This window comes from Olea europaea, unplaced genomic scaffold (assembly GCF_002742605.1).
Source record: "Olea europaea var. sylvestris unplaced genomic scaffold, O_europaea_v1 scaffold236, whole genome shotgun sequence".
NCBI lineage: Eukaryota > Viridiplantae > Streptophyta > Magnoliopsida > Lamiales > Oleaceae > Olea > Olea europaea.
The window spans coordinates 171,152-183,033 of NW_019241727.1; the positions used below are offsets into that span (position 1 = coordinate 171,152).

At 39.2% G+C, this 11,882-nt stretch overlaps 1 protein-coding gene across 1 annotated transcript; it reads left to right on the forward strand.

Moving 5' to 3' along the window:
* The first annotated feature begins 1,512 nt into the window (after window positions 1-1,512).
* On the forward strand, window positions 1,513-6,413 carry LOC111381706. The gene is made up of 10 exons (XM_023005520.1): window positions 1,513-1,551; window positions 1,697-1,913; window positions 2,328-2,533; window positions 2,627-2,962; window positions 3,169-3,891; window positions 3,987-4,121; window positions 4,166-4,738; window positions 4,805-5,221; window positions 5,340-6,043; window positions 6,155-6,413. The coding sequence occupies exons 1-10, from the start codon at window positions 1,513-1,515 to the stop codon at window positions 6,411-6,413; spliced, it is 3,609 nt and encodes a 1,202-aa protein (XP_022861288.1).
* The last annotated feature ends 5,469 nt before the right edge of the window (window positions 6,414-11,882 follow it).

Below are 11,882 nucleotides of genomic sequence, written 5' to 3' on the forward strand. Positions count from 1 at the left end.
TAATATTATACGCAAATTCAAAAACTTTTTCTTATATTTTAACAGCACATTCTCCATCAATCACTATTTAAAAATACATTAAAAAAAAAGAAAAAAAGAAGGGACATCAATATGACAATAGTTGACAATATTTAAGTAAATTTTGGAATAAATAAATGTTTTATATTATTGATCAAACTTGGAAAATATAGTGAAGTAAGATTGGCTTTCAAGTAAGCAACTACCCTAAGCCATAGCTTCTCAACTAATTGCTGCTGTCAAGAAAAGTAAGATTTTGTATTAAAAAAGAAAAAAAACCCCTTAAAAAAGTTATGATCGACATGACTTACAAACCAACCTATATCGCATTAGCCCATGTCCACTAATGATTTTTTGATAACACTAAAGGGAAGATTAAAATCCCTTCTTGCACTTCTCACAACTGAATTTATATAATGTTCGAGTAACCAAATTACTCTACACTTTTTACTAGTGTGAATGAAACATACCATGTTCAAATTTTCACAGCTCTAAAGCAAGAGCTTTGAACCCGGTTTTGTACATTTTAGAATTTCTTAGAAGCATTTTGAAGTGTTTGTAACAATTTACAAGAGCAAGAAACTAGAAGACCTTTTCACACCTTAAAAATAAGGAAAAAAATGTGACTATAGACATGTAAAAATTGTCATATAACTTTTCTACTATGTCCTTACAATCTTGAATGGAGAAATAAACAGAAAGCTATCTCAAATATGATAGTGGTATTGGACTGCCTGAGCAAATGCCTCGTACAAAATATGGTCGCTCAGGCTAACTGCGAGGAGAGAGCCACATCTAACACAACCCACCTCTCCAGACAGGGTAATCTATCCCACAAAGTGTACCAATGGGCAGTAACAATGAATCAAGAATGTAGATTCCCTCTTTCAACTACGTTGTTGAGTGCAAAATTGTACATATATACAGCAGCCAAAAGAAGAGGCAAAAACATAAATTGAATGCAATATTAGAGAGGAGTTTCTTCTTTTTAAAAAAAGACTTCAAATGCCATAGCTGCAATCCTGCCACAGTTAAGCAGACAAAAATTGACAGAAAACTCAACAAGCCATATTGGAGTTGATAAATTTGCTAAGTTCTTGCATTTCTTTGTTAGATTTTGTGTTGGCTATTCTATGAACAAAAGGGTAAAATTGTAAATGATCAAAAGTTTGGGGTCAATTTGTCAATTATTAAAGGTTAGGGGTCATTGTGTACATGTGTGAAAGATGTGAGACTCAGTTGCAATTTTGGCAAAGTGTGCTAGGGTTCGATCTATGAAGTAGGGCAAGATGTGTCGTCGAAGTTTCGTTAGCTGCTCGCCAAGTCGTAGCTCGAGCGACAAAAACAAAATGGTCGTCGCTCGCTTCTCCCCCCCACTTCGCTCGAGTGAAACATCGTCGCTCGCTTTTCGCTCGAGCGACAGTGTTACCCATAAAACCCTATTTTCCTTTTTTCGCCATTTTAACCAGACCAAAAATATCCAAATACACACATATGAGAACAATCTCGCCGATTAGGAGGTGTGCTCTCAAGGTATTGAAATTGAAGAAAACTCTTATACACTTTGATTTTCTCATTTAACCCCATATTTGATTTGACCAATTACATGAAAAATATCAAATCAACATTCACCAAACACCACAACACAACATTCTAGAGCTTTTGTTGATTCTTGGAGATCGAGGAAGGAGATCGGAGTCCCGATCATTATAGAGCATGCGGTTCTCTTAAATCCACTGGAGATAAACAAAATCAAAAGCCGAGAACTGGTAAAACACGCAATCCAGGAAGGCTAGGTGCCGGGAATTGGTGCAGGATCACGTATTCCAGGAAGGCCTTAAGAAAACTATGTTCAGGATGTCAGAAAAACCAGTGTAGGTTGAGTCTGGCTGATTGTAAGTTTCGTTTTCGTTTATAGTGGATTCCTACTGGCTTGGGCCCGGAGTTTTACCCACATTGGGGTTTTTCCATCATCAAACAATTGTGTTATTTATCTTTCTGCAATTAATTTATGATCGGAATTCAAACATAGGATAGTAAAGCATGTGAACTGATCTGGATAAATTAATTTTTGTGACGTGTTGCAATTATTAATTGATTTAAAAAGAAAATTCCGCATAAACACCTATTCACCTCCTCTAGGTGTTGATTAGGTCGAACTACGATATTTCAAGTGGTATCAGAGCCAAAACTCGAGTCCTGACCCATTGTTGTCTAGATGAGTCAATCAATGTCCATGCCTCCGTATTTTGACAGAAGCAACTATGCCTACTGGAAGGTTAGGATGCGTGCTTTTCTTAAATCCTTAGATGAACGTGTTTGGGTGAGCGTACAAAATGGTTGGAAACCTCCTTCTACAACCGTGTCAGGTGTTGTCAATCTAACTGATATTTCACTTTGGACTAAGGAAGAATTAGCTGATTGCAATTGGAATAGCAAAGGGCTTCATGCCTTGTTTATGTCCGTATCTCCCGAAGAATTTAAGAGAGTATCAATGTGTGAAACTGCTAAAGAGGTATGGGACATTCTAGACACTACGCATGAGGGAACTAAAACTGTAAAAAAATTCAAAATTGCAAATGCTAATCTCAAGGTTTGAAGAAATCAGGATAAGGATGATGAATCTTTTGATGAATTCTATGCCAAATTGAATGCCATTGTTAACTCTAGTTTCAACCTAGGTGAGGGGATTTCCGAGCCCAAAATTGTGAGAAAGGTTCTTAGATCCTTGCCCGAGAGATTTAGACCTAAAGTTACAGCTATTGAAGAAAGCAAGGATCTGGATACAATTAAGATAGAAGAACTCGTAGGATCTTTTCAAACCTATGAACTCACCATTTCACAACCAAGGAAAAATAAGTCCATAGCCCTGAACATTGTTTGGGAAGGGGAGTCTGAGTCATCTGACATGGAAACTCTTAGAGATGAGGAGATTGCCTACTTTGTGAAAAAATTCCAAAAAGTCTTAAAGGGTAAAAAATGACCTCAAGAGAAAATGAGAAAAGCCCCTAGTAAATTGCAAAGAGAGAAGGATGATAAATCAACTGCTGGGAACCCTGGTAAGAAATCTCAAGGGGTTAGGTGTCATGAGCGTCAGGGATTTAGGCACTATAGAAATGAATGTCCTAGCTTTAAAAAAATCTAAAGAAGGGAAGTAGGAAGGCATTAACTGTGTCCTTGACTGATGATGATTCTAATTTAAGTGAACAAAGTGATTCCTCAAGCAGTGAGGAGGAAAAGGGCTATATGGCTTCTGTATCTACTGTCAAGAGCGAGTCAGACAAGAAGAGTGAGAAGATTGAGGAAGAAGTGGAGAGTAACAAGTTCGGTGATGATTCGGAGGATGAGACGGATATACATGAGGCTTATCAACTTCTGTTTAAGGAAAGTCTCAAGATCAAAAAGGTAAATAAAGCCCTATTTAAGAAGGTAGACGAGCTTGAGAGAGAGAATGAGAAAATCACCTATGATCTTCAAGTCTCATCTAAGAATCTCAGTGAGTTGAAGTATGTCAATGAGAAATTAGAGGACACGGTCAAGACATTGACCTGTGAATTAGAGAAATCCAACACTCAACTACAATCATTTGTGAGTGGAACTAAGAAACTAGACGATCTGTTAGGAATGAACAAACCAACTGGAAATAGGCAAGGTCTAAGATTTGTGAAGAGTGATAGCAATGTGTCTAGTTTATCAAAGACCACATTTGTCCCCGCTTCCAACAGATCTAATGTTTCAACAAATCCAGAATCCAAAGACAAAAATTTTAATGGACTGAGGGCACTAGAGCTCATAAGATTTCTACACCTAATTTTCATAATCAACACTCACGTACATCTGAACCTAGGTTCATACCCACTTGTCATCACTATGGTACCTTAGGCCACACGAGACCTAGGTGTCGAAAGCTAGCAAATAGGAATCGAAGTCAGGATATCCTTAGTCAAGTGAACTTCCTTTCAAATCAGGTTAGCCACTTAACTGAGATGGTAACAAGGTTGACTGGGATCACCTTAACCTCGAGAAAAGTTTGGGTAAAGAAATCTGATGTGGGTGAGTATACTGAGAGTCTAAAATGTTTTGTTGCTCATGTTGCATATAAGGTATAAAATACATGCATGTGGTATCTTGATAATGCTTGTTCTAGACACGTGTGGTAAACAAGGCCTTATTCTCTACCTTTGATGACTGCAACGGCAGTGTAGTTACCTTTGGAGACGGAGCTACGGCACCCATCCAAGGTAAAGGCTCCATCACCATTGCTGGACTTCCTCCAATATTCAATGTACTTTATGTAGAGGGTCTTAAGTCCAACTTATTGAGCATTAGTCAAATCTGTGATGCTGACTATGAAGTGAGTTTTGTCCAAAAGAGATGCACTGTTTATGATGCTTCTGGTGGTGTTGTTCTTGAAGGTGTTAGAACATCTGACAACTGTTATGGAGTTTTTCCAAACTCGAACTATGTATGCAGTAGTGCTAAAATTGATATGTCTGAACTTTGGCATCAAAGACTCGATCATGTTAACTACAGAAGTCTGTCAAAATTGGTCAAAAAGAAGATTGTCGATGGTTTACCTAAAATTGATCAAAGTGAGAATGCTGTGTGCAAGCCGTGTCAACAAGGAAAGCAATTCAGGATAAACCATAAGCGAACCTCAAAAATCTTGACGAATAGAGCCCTAGAGCTTCTCCATATGGATTTAATGGGACCATCTAGGGTAGAGAACCTAGGAGGCAAACGGTATATCCTGGTTGTGGTAGATGATTTTTCTAGATACACCTAGATTGATCTGTTAAGAGAAAAATCTGGGACGGGTGATCTGGTTAAGTCCTTATGTAAAAGACTCAAAGTTGAACAAAATCTTCCTATTTCTAGGGTTCGAAGTGATCATGGAAAAGAATTTGAAAACTTCAATCTAGAAAACTTCTGCTTGGAGGAGGGGATTAAGCATGAGTTCTTCTCACCAATCACTCCACAGCAAAATGAAGTTGTTGAGAGGAAGAATAGAGTGCTTCAAGAAATGGCTAGGGCCATGCTTCACGGCAAGGATCTAGCAATGCATTTCTGGGGTGAAGCTATTAACACCGCGTGCCACATAATAAATAGGATATACTTGAGACCGAAATCAGACAAGACTCCCTATGAGATCCGGAAAGGCAAGAAGCCTATTGTTAATACTTTCGGGTGTTTGGCAGCAAATGTTACATCTGAGGGATAGAGAAAATCTAGGCAAGTTTGATTCCAAAAGTAATGATGGGATTTTTCTAGGATATTCTAAGAATAGTATAGCATACTGAGTTTACGGCTTACGTACTCAGAGTGTCTTGCAATCTGTAAATATTGTTATTGATGATGCCTTTACCGAGGATGAGAGTGCTGAAAATGGGGTTGACATAGAAGATCTAAGTGAAGATCGAGGAGCCACTGCTAAAAATAAAGAGCACTCAATCCCAAAATCTCCATGGTCCTTAGAAAACATATCTGAGCAGGGTCTACCAAATTGGGATCAGTCTAAGCTTCCCAGAGAACCATCTTCTAAGGTCAAATATAATCATCCTAAGGTTAACATCATTGGGGATTTGGATGAAGGAATGAGGTTACGAAAGAGAGTTCTAAATAACCTAACATATACTAGCTATATATCCCAGATTAAACCTAAGAAAGTAGAGGAAGCCCTTAGAGATGAATGTTGGGTGAATGCCATGCATGAGGAGCTTAATCAATTCGTTCGAAATAATGTCTGGAATCTAGTTCCTAGGCCTGATGACTCTAATATGATAGGTACTAAGTGGATTTTCAAGAACAAAATCGATAACCAATGTACTATAACTAGAAATAAGGCTAGACTAGTTGTCCAGGGATACACTCAGGTGGAAGGGGTAGATTTTGATGAGACTTTTGCCCCAGTTGCTCGTCTTGAGTCCATTCGTATTCTTCTTGTGGTTGCATGTACCTTAGGGTTCAAGCTATATCAAATGGATGTCAATAGTACATTCTTGAATGGAATACTCCAAGAAGAGGCGTATATTGAATAGCCGAAAGGATTCATTAACCCTAAGTTTCCTCATTATGTCTACAAACTAAATAAAACACTGTATGGTCTGAAACAAGCTCCTAGAGCTTGGTATGACAGACTCACCACTTACTTCGTTGAGCATGGGTTCTCACAAGGTGGTGCTGACAGAACCTTATTCATTAGACTTATTGAAGAAACTATCACTGTAGCTCAAATCTATGTCGATGACATCATCTTTGGTTCTCCCATTGACTCTTTTGCTATTGAATTTGCTGAATGCATGAAACAAGAATTTGAAATGAGCATGGTTGGAGAGCTAAGTTACTTCCTTGGTCTTCAAGTAAAGCAAACTGATTGTGGGCTGTTTATCTCTTAATCCAAATATGCCAAAGACCTTGTGAAGAGATTTGGTTTGGACAGTAAGAAACATACAAGGACACCCATGAGCACAAATGTTAAGTTAGGACATGATCCTACAAGTAAGAGTGTTGATCAGACTGTGTATGGGAGCATGATAGGCAGTTTACTATATCTTACAGCCAGTAGACCTGACATAGCGTTTAGTGTTGGTGTATGTGCTAGATTTCAAACTGATCCTAAGGAATCCCATCTAAGTGCAATGAGGCGCATTATTAAATATATCAATGGGACAGTAGATCATGGGATCTTGTATTCCAAAGAGTCCAATCTAGAACTAGTCGGCTATTCTGATGTCGATTGGGCCGGAAACACCGACGATAGAAAAAGTACATCGGGTGGATGTTTCTATGTTGGTTCTAATCTTGTCTCATGGATGAGTAAGAAACAAACCTCGGTCTCCTTATCCACAGCCGAGGCAGAATACATTGCAGTTGGTAGCTGTTGAACTCAACTGCTTTGGATGAAGCAAATGCTGAGTGACTATGGGATAAATCAGGATACTATGACTATTTTCTGTGACAATACTAGTGCTATCAACATATCAAAAAATCCGGTTCAACATTCTAGGACCAAACACATTAACATTTGCCATCACTTTATTCGAGAGCTAGTTGAGTTCAATGTGCTATCTCTTGAACACATCTCTACTGAAAATCAACTTGTCGATCTGTTCACTAAACCTCTAGATGGGTTTAGATTCGAGTCACTTAGGAAAGCTGTTGGCATCTGTGTTCCTCCCTGATCTTCTTCATAGATGTATGCATTATTTTCTACATTCATTACGTTACCCCTGTGTGTTCATTTGCATCTGTCTTTGTTTTTTTATAAATAAACAAAAAATTAAAAAACAATAATAATAATAATAATAATAATAATAATAATAATAATAATAATAATAATAATAATAATAAATTGATCATCACATGTCATTTTTGCATTGTAGTTGTTCCCTCGGAGTTGCAATTTGAAATCAAATGTGCATTCTACACATGATTATTTTCTAATTATCATCACTTATCCTGAGTCTGTATGGAGTACTTAGTATATGTCACTTCATATTATATTTGCACAACACACACTAGGACCGTATGAGTGAGTCTTGACCACATGTGTGAGACTTGTGATGGCTATCATCTGTCGTTGAGTAGACATTGGATTTGAATTGATCTTGGACTAGATGACCTAACTTCTGGTGTAACCTCCAGTGTTTCCACGGAGTATTTATTATATCACATCTTATACCTATCTTCGGAGCCTAGATGACTCGAGCAATTAAGTTTGAGGGGTTTCTCATCACCTGGTGCCCTAAAGCCAACTGGTTTGGGAGTCACCGACCCAACGCTCGTTAAAGAGGTCTTCTTAGTAGCTTAATGGAAATGGGATTGCACGTAAGATAAAAAAAAAAAAAAGAAATTTTGAGGTCCTTAATGACAGGGGGAGAAATAACAGTTTTACACCATATTTTAACGAAGTATAGGTCCTAGTGGCATTAGATTTGACCTTCAAACATCTAAGTGTTGACTCCTACGTCGGTGATTAGGCTGTCTCTTCTCATAAATTCAAGGTTTTGAGTCTTACTTGCTTGGAATGAGTGGCATGTTGCACGAGGGGTCACATATACAATTTACTCCATCTGTACTTGGTCCCGATGTGTGGGAAAACATTTTCTAATCACTGTGCATGCCGTATTTGTGATCTGTTGCCTTTTATAGGACCAACTACCTCTGCATTGTTCGTGTATTTTAAATTTTAAAAAAAACAGGGGTCTAAATTCAAATTTCTGAAAAAGGTGTTATTTTTAAAAATTTCTAAAGTGCTGTTATTTTGCAAAGTTTTAAACCTGGGCCTAACTTTTCAAATTTTCAAGTTTAGGTGCTATTTTTGTCATTTCCCCGTCGCTCGCTTGTCGTTGGGAGCTCGCTCGAGCGACAGAAGCAGTGCCTTTGTCGCTCACTGTTCGCTCGAGTCTTGCTCAAGCGACAGCGAGACTTATAATTTTCTCGCAACGATTTTGGCTCATTTTTTTTCATTTCTTCCCATCTCTCTCTCAAATCAATACTCTTTGGTCAATTTCCCCTTGCTTTCTCACGTGTGGAACTTTCATTTCTCTTCCTTGTGTGCATTCCTTGGTGATTTATTCCTTCCATTTGGTAAGTGGTTTCATTTCCCATTGGTTTGTTGGTTGTTTTTTGTTTTTCTCTTCGCCATTTGGTTACTTTAGGCTTGGGTGCTTTTTTGGTATGCTGAGTAGATGATGTTGTTATGGTTTGTTGGGTGTCTATTGCATTATTGTATTTGTAGATTATCTTTCTTGTGCCTACATTGTGTTCGATGAAATGTCTCCTCGCCATAACCCTGCTTCTCTTGCCCATTGTGTGTCATTCCTCACGTGTGATTGGTGTCTTAGGTACTAAAAATGTGAGTTCATTATTTATTTGATCTTATTTCCAATAACGTGATGTGCACACTTCTCCTATTAAGTCGTCAAACTTCACATCAATCACCTAACAAATCGGTGCTTACACTTCTCCGTTATTGCATGTACTACGTTTGGAGGGTTGTTTGAAATAGGACTCATCAATTCTCAATAGATATTGGAAGTTTTTATGTGTGTCAAAATCTCTTCTTGATCTTGTTTATGTCTAGTTCACGTCACTTCCGTCTTGGTCATAGTCCTCGGGCTTGGGTGTGATTGCACTTTAGGGCTTGTATAGTCATGTGTCTCCATCACTTTGTTTTCCTTGGGGATTGATCTATCTTCTACATCTCGCATTGCAGATGGCACCTAAGAGGGCTAGGACCATAGCTCAGCCTGGTAGTGGATCAGGTTTGTTTAGTCGTTCTCGATTCATTTCCTTTACCGCTCAAGAAGTCTTTGGGAGCCAGTTTTCCCATCGTCTTGTCCTAGTAGAGCATGAGGTTACTCTATCCGACCTATCTCCAGATGTGGCAGTTATCTTTACTTCTCGAGGTTGGGAATCCTTGTTGATTGGGTTAAATCCCTTGCCTAGTCTTCTTATTCAAGAGTTCTATGCGAACATCCATTACATTAGTGGTTCGTCCTTCCGAGTGTTCCTTCAGGGTCAAACCCTTAGGATTTCACCAGATATTACTTCCAGTTCCATACATGTTCCCCGGGTCATTCACCCCGTTTACCCATATCTCTTGGCTGATTCTATTCCGGCCGGTTCTCCAGTTCGGTCCACTTTGTTTAATAGCCCTTTGGGAGGTGGGCCTGAGGCGATCCGCACTAGTTCGCTCCCCACTGATAGACAGATTTTGTTACGCATTGTGTGTACAAATCTGTGGTCCATCTCTCACACTTCTTCTCTACCTATGGAAAAGGTGAGGTTTTTTTTTTTGCTTTACTGCATGGGGATTCGATTAACCTACCTACCTTCATTTGCCATCACATTCTACGTACCTTTCGCACTTTCGGTCATCGAATTGGTCTACATTATGCTTGCTTAATCCACCGCTTGGTGACATCACTTGGGGCTTCATTTCCCGATGGGGTCTCACAACGAGTGCTTCGTCCCATAGGGCACACTACTATCTCTCAAAGTAGGTCACATGTCACTTCTTTTGCCTCTGTATCTGAGCCAGCTGAGCCTGTCGACCCGACAGTGCCCGCTGATCCTTTGGGTGATTTACTTGCTGATCTCTCAACTATTCCTCCGCCTCCTTCCGAGGTTCCTCCGTCCGCTTCAGATATTCTCTTTTCTTCCACTTTCATTCTGCCACCCGACCAGCTTGCTCCAGCTACTGTTCATGTTGACCCCGCTGTCGCACTTATGGGTCAGATGTCGATTCTCATTGAGCAGCAGGCTCGCATGATGGCTGACATTACTCAGTTACGAGCTACTTCCGAGCGTCATACTGCGAAGTTTGCTACATTGCGAGGGGCTATTGCTCTTGTTCAGCACGGTATTCGGTGGATGCACGAGCACTGGGATTATGAGTCTGACGCTAAGGATTCTGAGGACGTGGATGGCGGAGATGATGGTCCTGCTTAGTTGGTTGGAGTTTTCCTTGCCATTTGTGACAAAAAGGGGGGAGTGGTTGTTAATTTTTGGGATTTATAATGATAAAGTACTTTGAAAATGTACTATTTATATTTTTGGCTGGATTATGTATTGATGTTTTACACTATTGATGTATGTTTTTGGTGGTTTGACTTACATTGATATTATCTCTTAATCTAGCATATTGGTACAATGTTATGGCTATTCATGACTCTTTATTTTTTATGTTTACTTATATTACTGTTCTCATACTTTTACACTGGGTATGTGAGTTGTGATTTCAGGAGACAGGTTAAAAGATGACAAGGCAACAATGAGTTGAGTCAGTGTATTGGATTGTCATTGTAGTTCATGCTGCTGTAATTTGGTTTTGTCACAGAATGCCAAAGGGGGAGTTTGTTAGATTTTGTGTTAGCTATTCTGTGAACAAAAGGGTAAAATTGTAAATGTTCAAAAGTTTGGGGTCATTGTGTACATGTGTGAAAGATGAGGGACTCAGTTGCAATTTTGGCAAAGTGTGCTAGGTTTCGATCTATGAAGTAGGGCAAGATGTGTCGTCGAAGTTTCGCTAGCTGCTCGCCAAGTGGTCGCTCGAGCGACAAAACCATAATGGTCGTCGCTCGCTTCTCGCCCCCACATCGCTCGAGCGAAACACCGTCACTCGCTTTTCGCTCGAGCGACAGTGTTACCCATAAAATCCTATTTTCCTTTTTTCGACATTTTAACCCGACCAAAAATATCCAAATACACACATATGAGAAAAATCGCGTCGATTAGGAGGTGTGCTCTCAAGGTATTGAAATTGAAGAAAACTCTTATACACTTTGATTCTCTCATTCAACCCCATATTTGATTTGAGCAATTACATGAAAAATATCAAATCAACATTCATCAAACACCACAATACAACCTTCTAGAGCTTTTGTTGATTCTTGGAGATCGAAGAAGGAGATTGGAGTCCCGATCATTAGAGAACAGGCGGTTCTCTTGAATCCACTGGAGATAAACAAAATCACGAGCCGGGAATTGGTGTAGCACGCAATCCAGGAGGGCTAGGTGTGGGGAGTTGGTACAGGATCACGCATTCCAGGAAGGCCTTGAGAAAACTATGTTCAGGATGTCAGAAAAACCAATGTAGGTTCAGTCTGGCTAATTGTAAGTTTCGTTTTCGTTTATAGTGGATTCCTACTGGCTTGGGTCCGGAGTTTGACCCAATTTGAGGTTTCTCCGCCATTAAACAATTGTGTTATTTATCTTTCTGCAATTAATTTATGACTGGAATTCAAACATAGGATAGTAAAGCATGTGAACTGATCTGGACAAATTAATTTTTGTGACGTGATGCAATTATGAATTGATTGAAAAAGAAAATTTCGCATAAACACCTATTCACCCCCCCC

Coding starts and splice junctions, on each gene's coding strand:
- LOC111381706 (XM_023005520.1), top strand. CDS start 1,513: ATGAGAACAATCTCGCCGATTAGGAGGTGTGCTCTCAAG. Junction 1,552..1,696: donor TTAGGAGGTGTGCTCTCAAG/GTATTGAAATTG, acceptor TGATTCTTGGAG/ATCGAGGAAGGAGATCGGAG. Junction 4,739..4,804: donor ATTTAATGGGACCATCTAGG/GTAGAGAACCTA, acceptor AGATACACCTAG/ATTGATCTGTTAAGAGAAAA.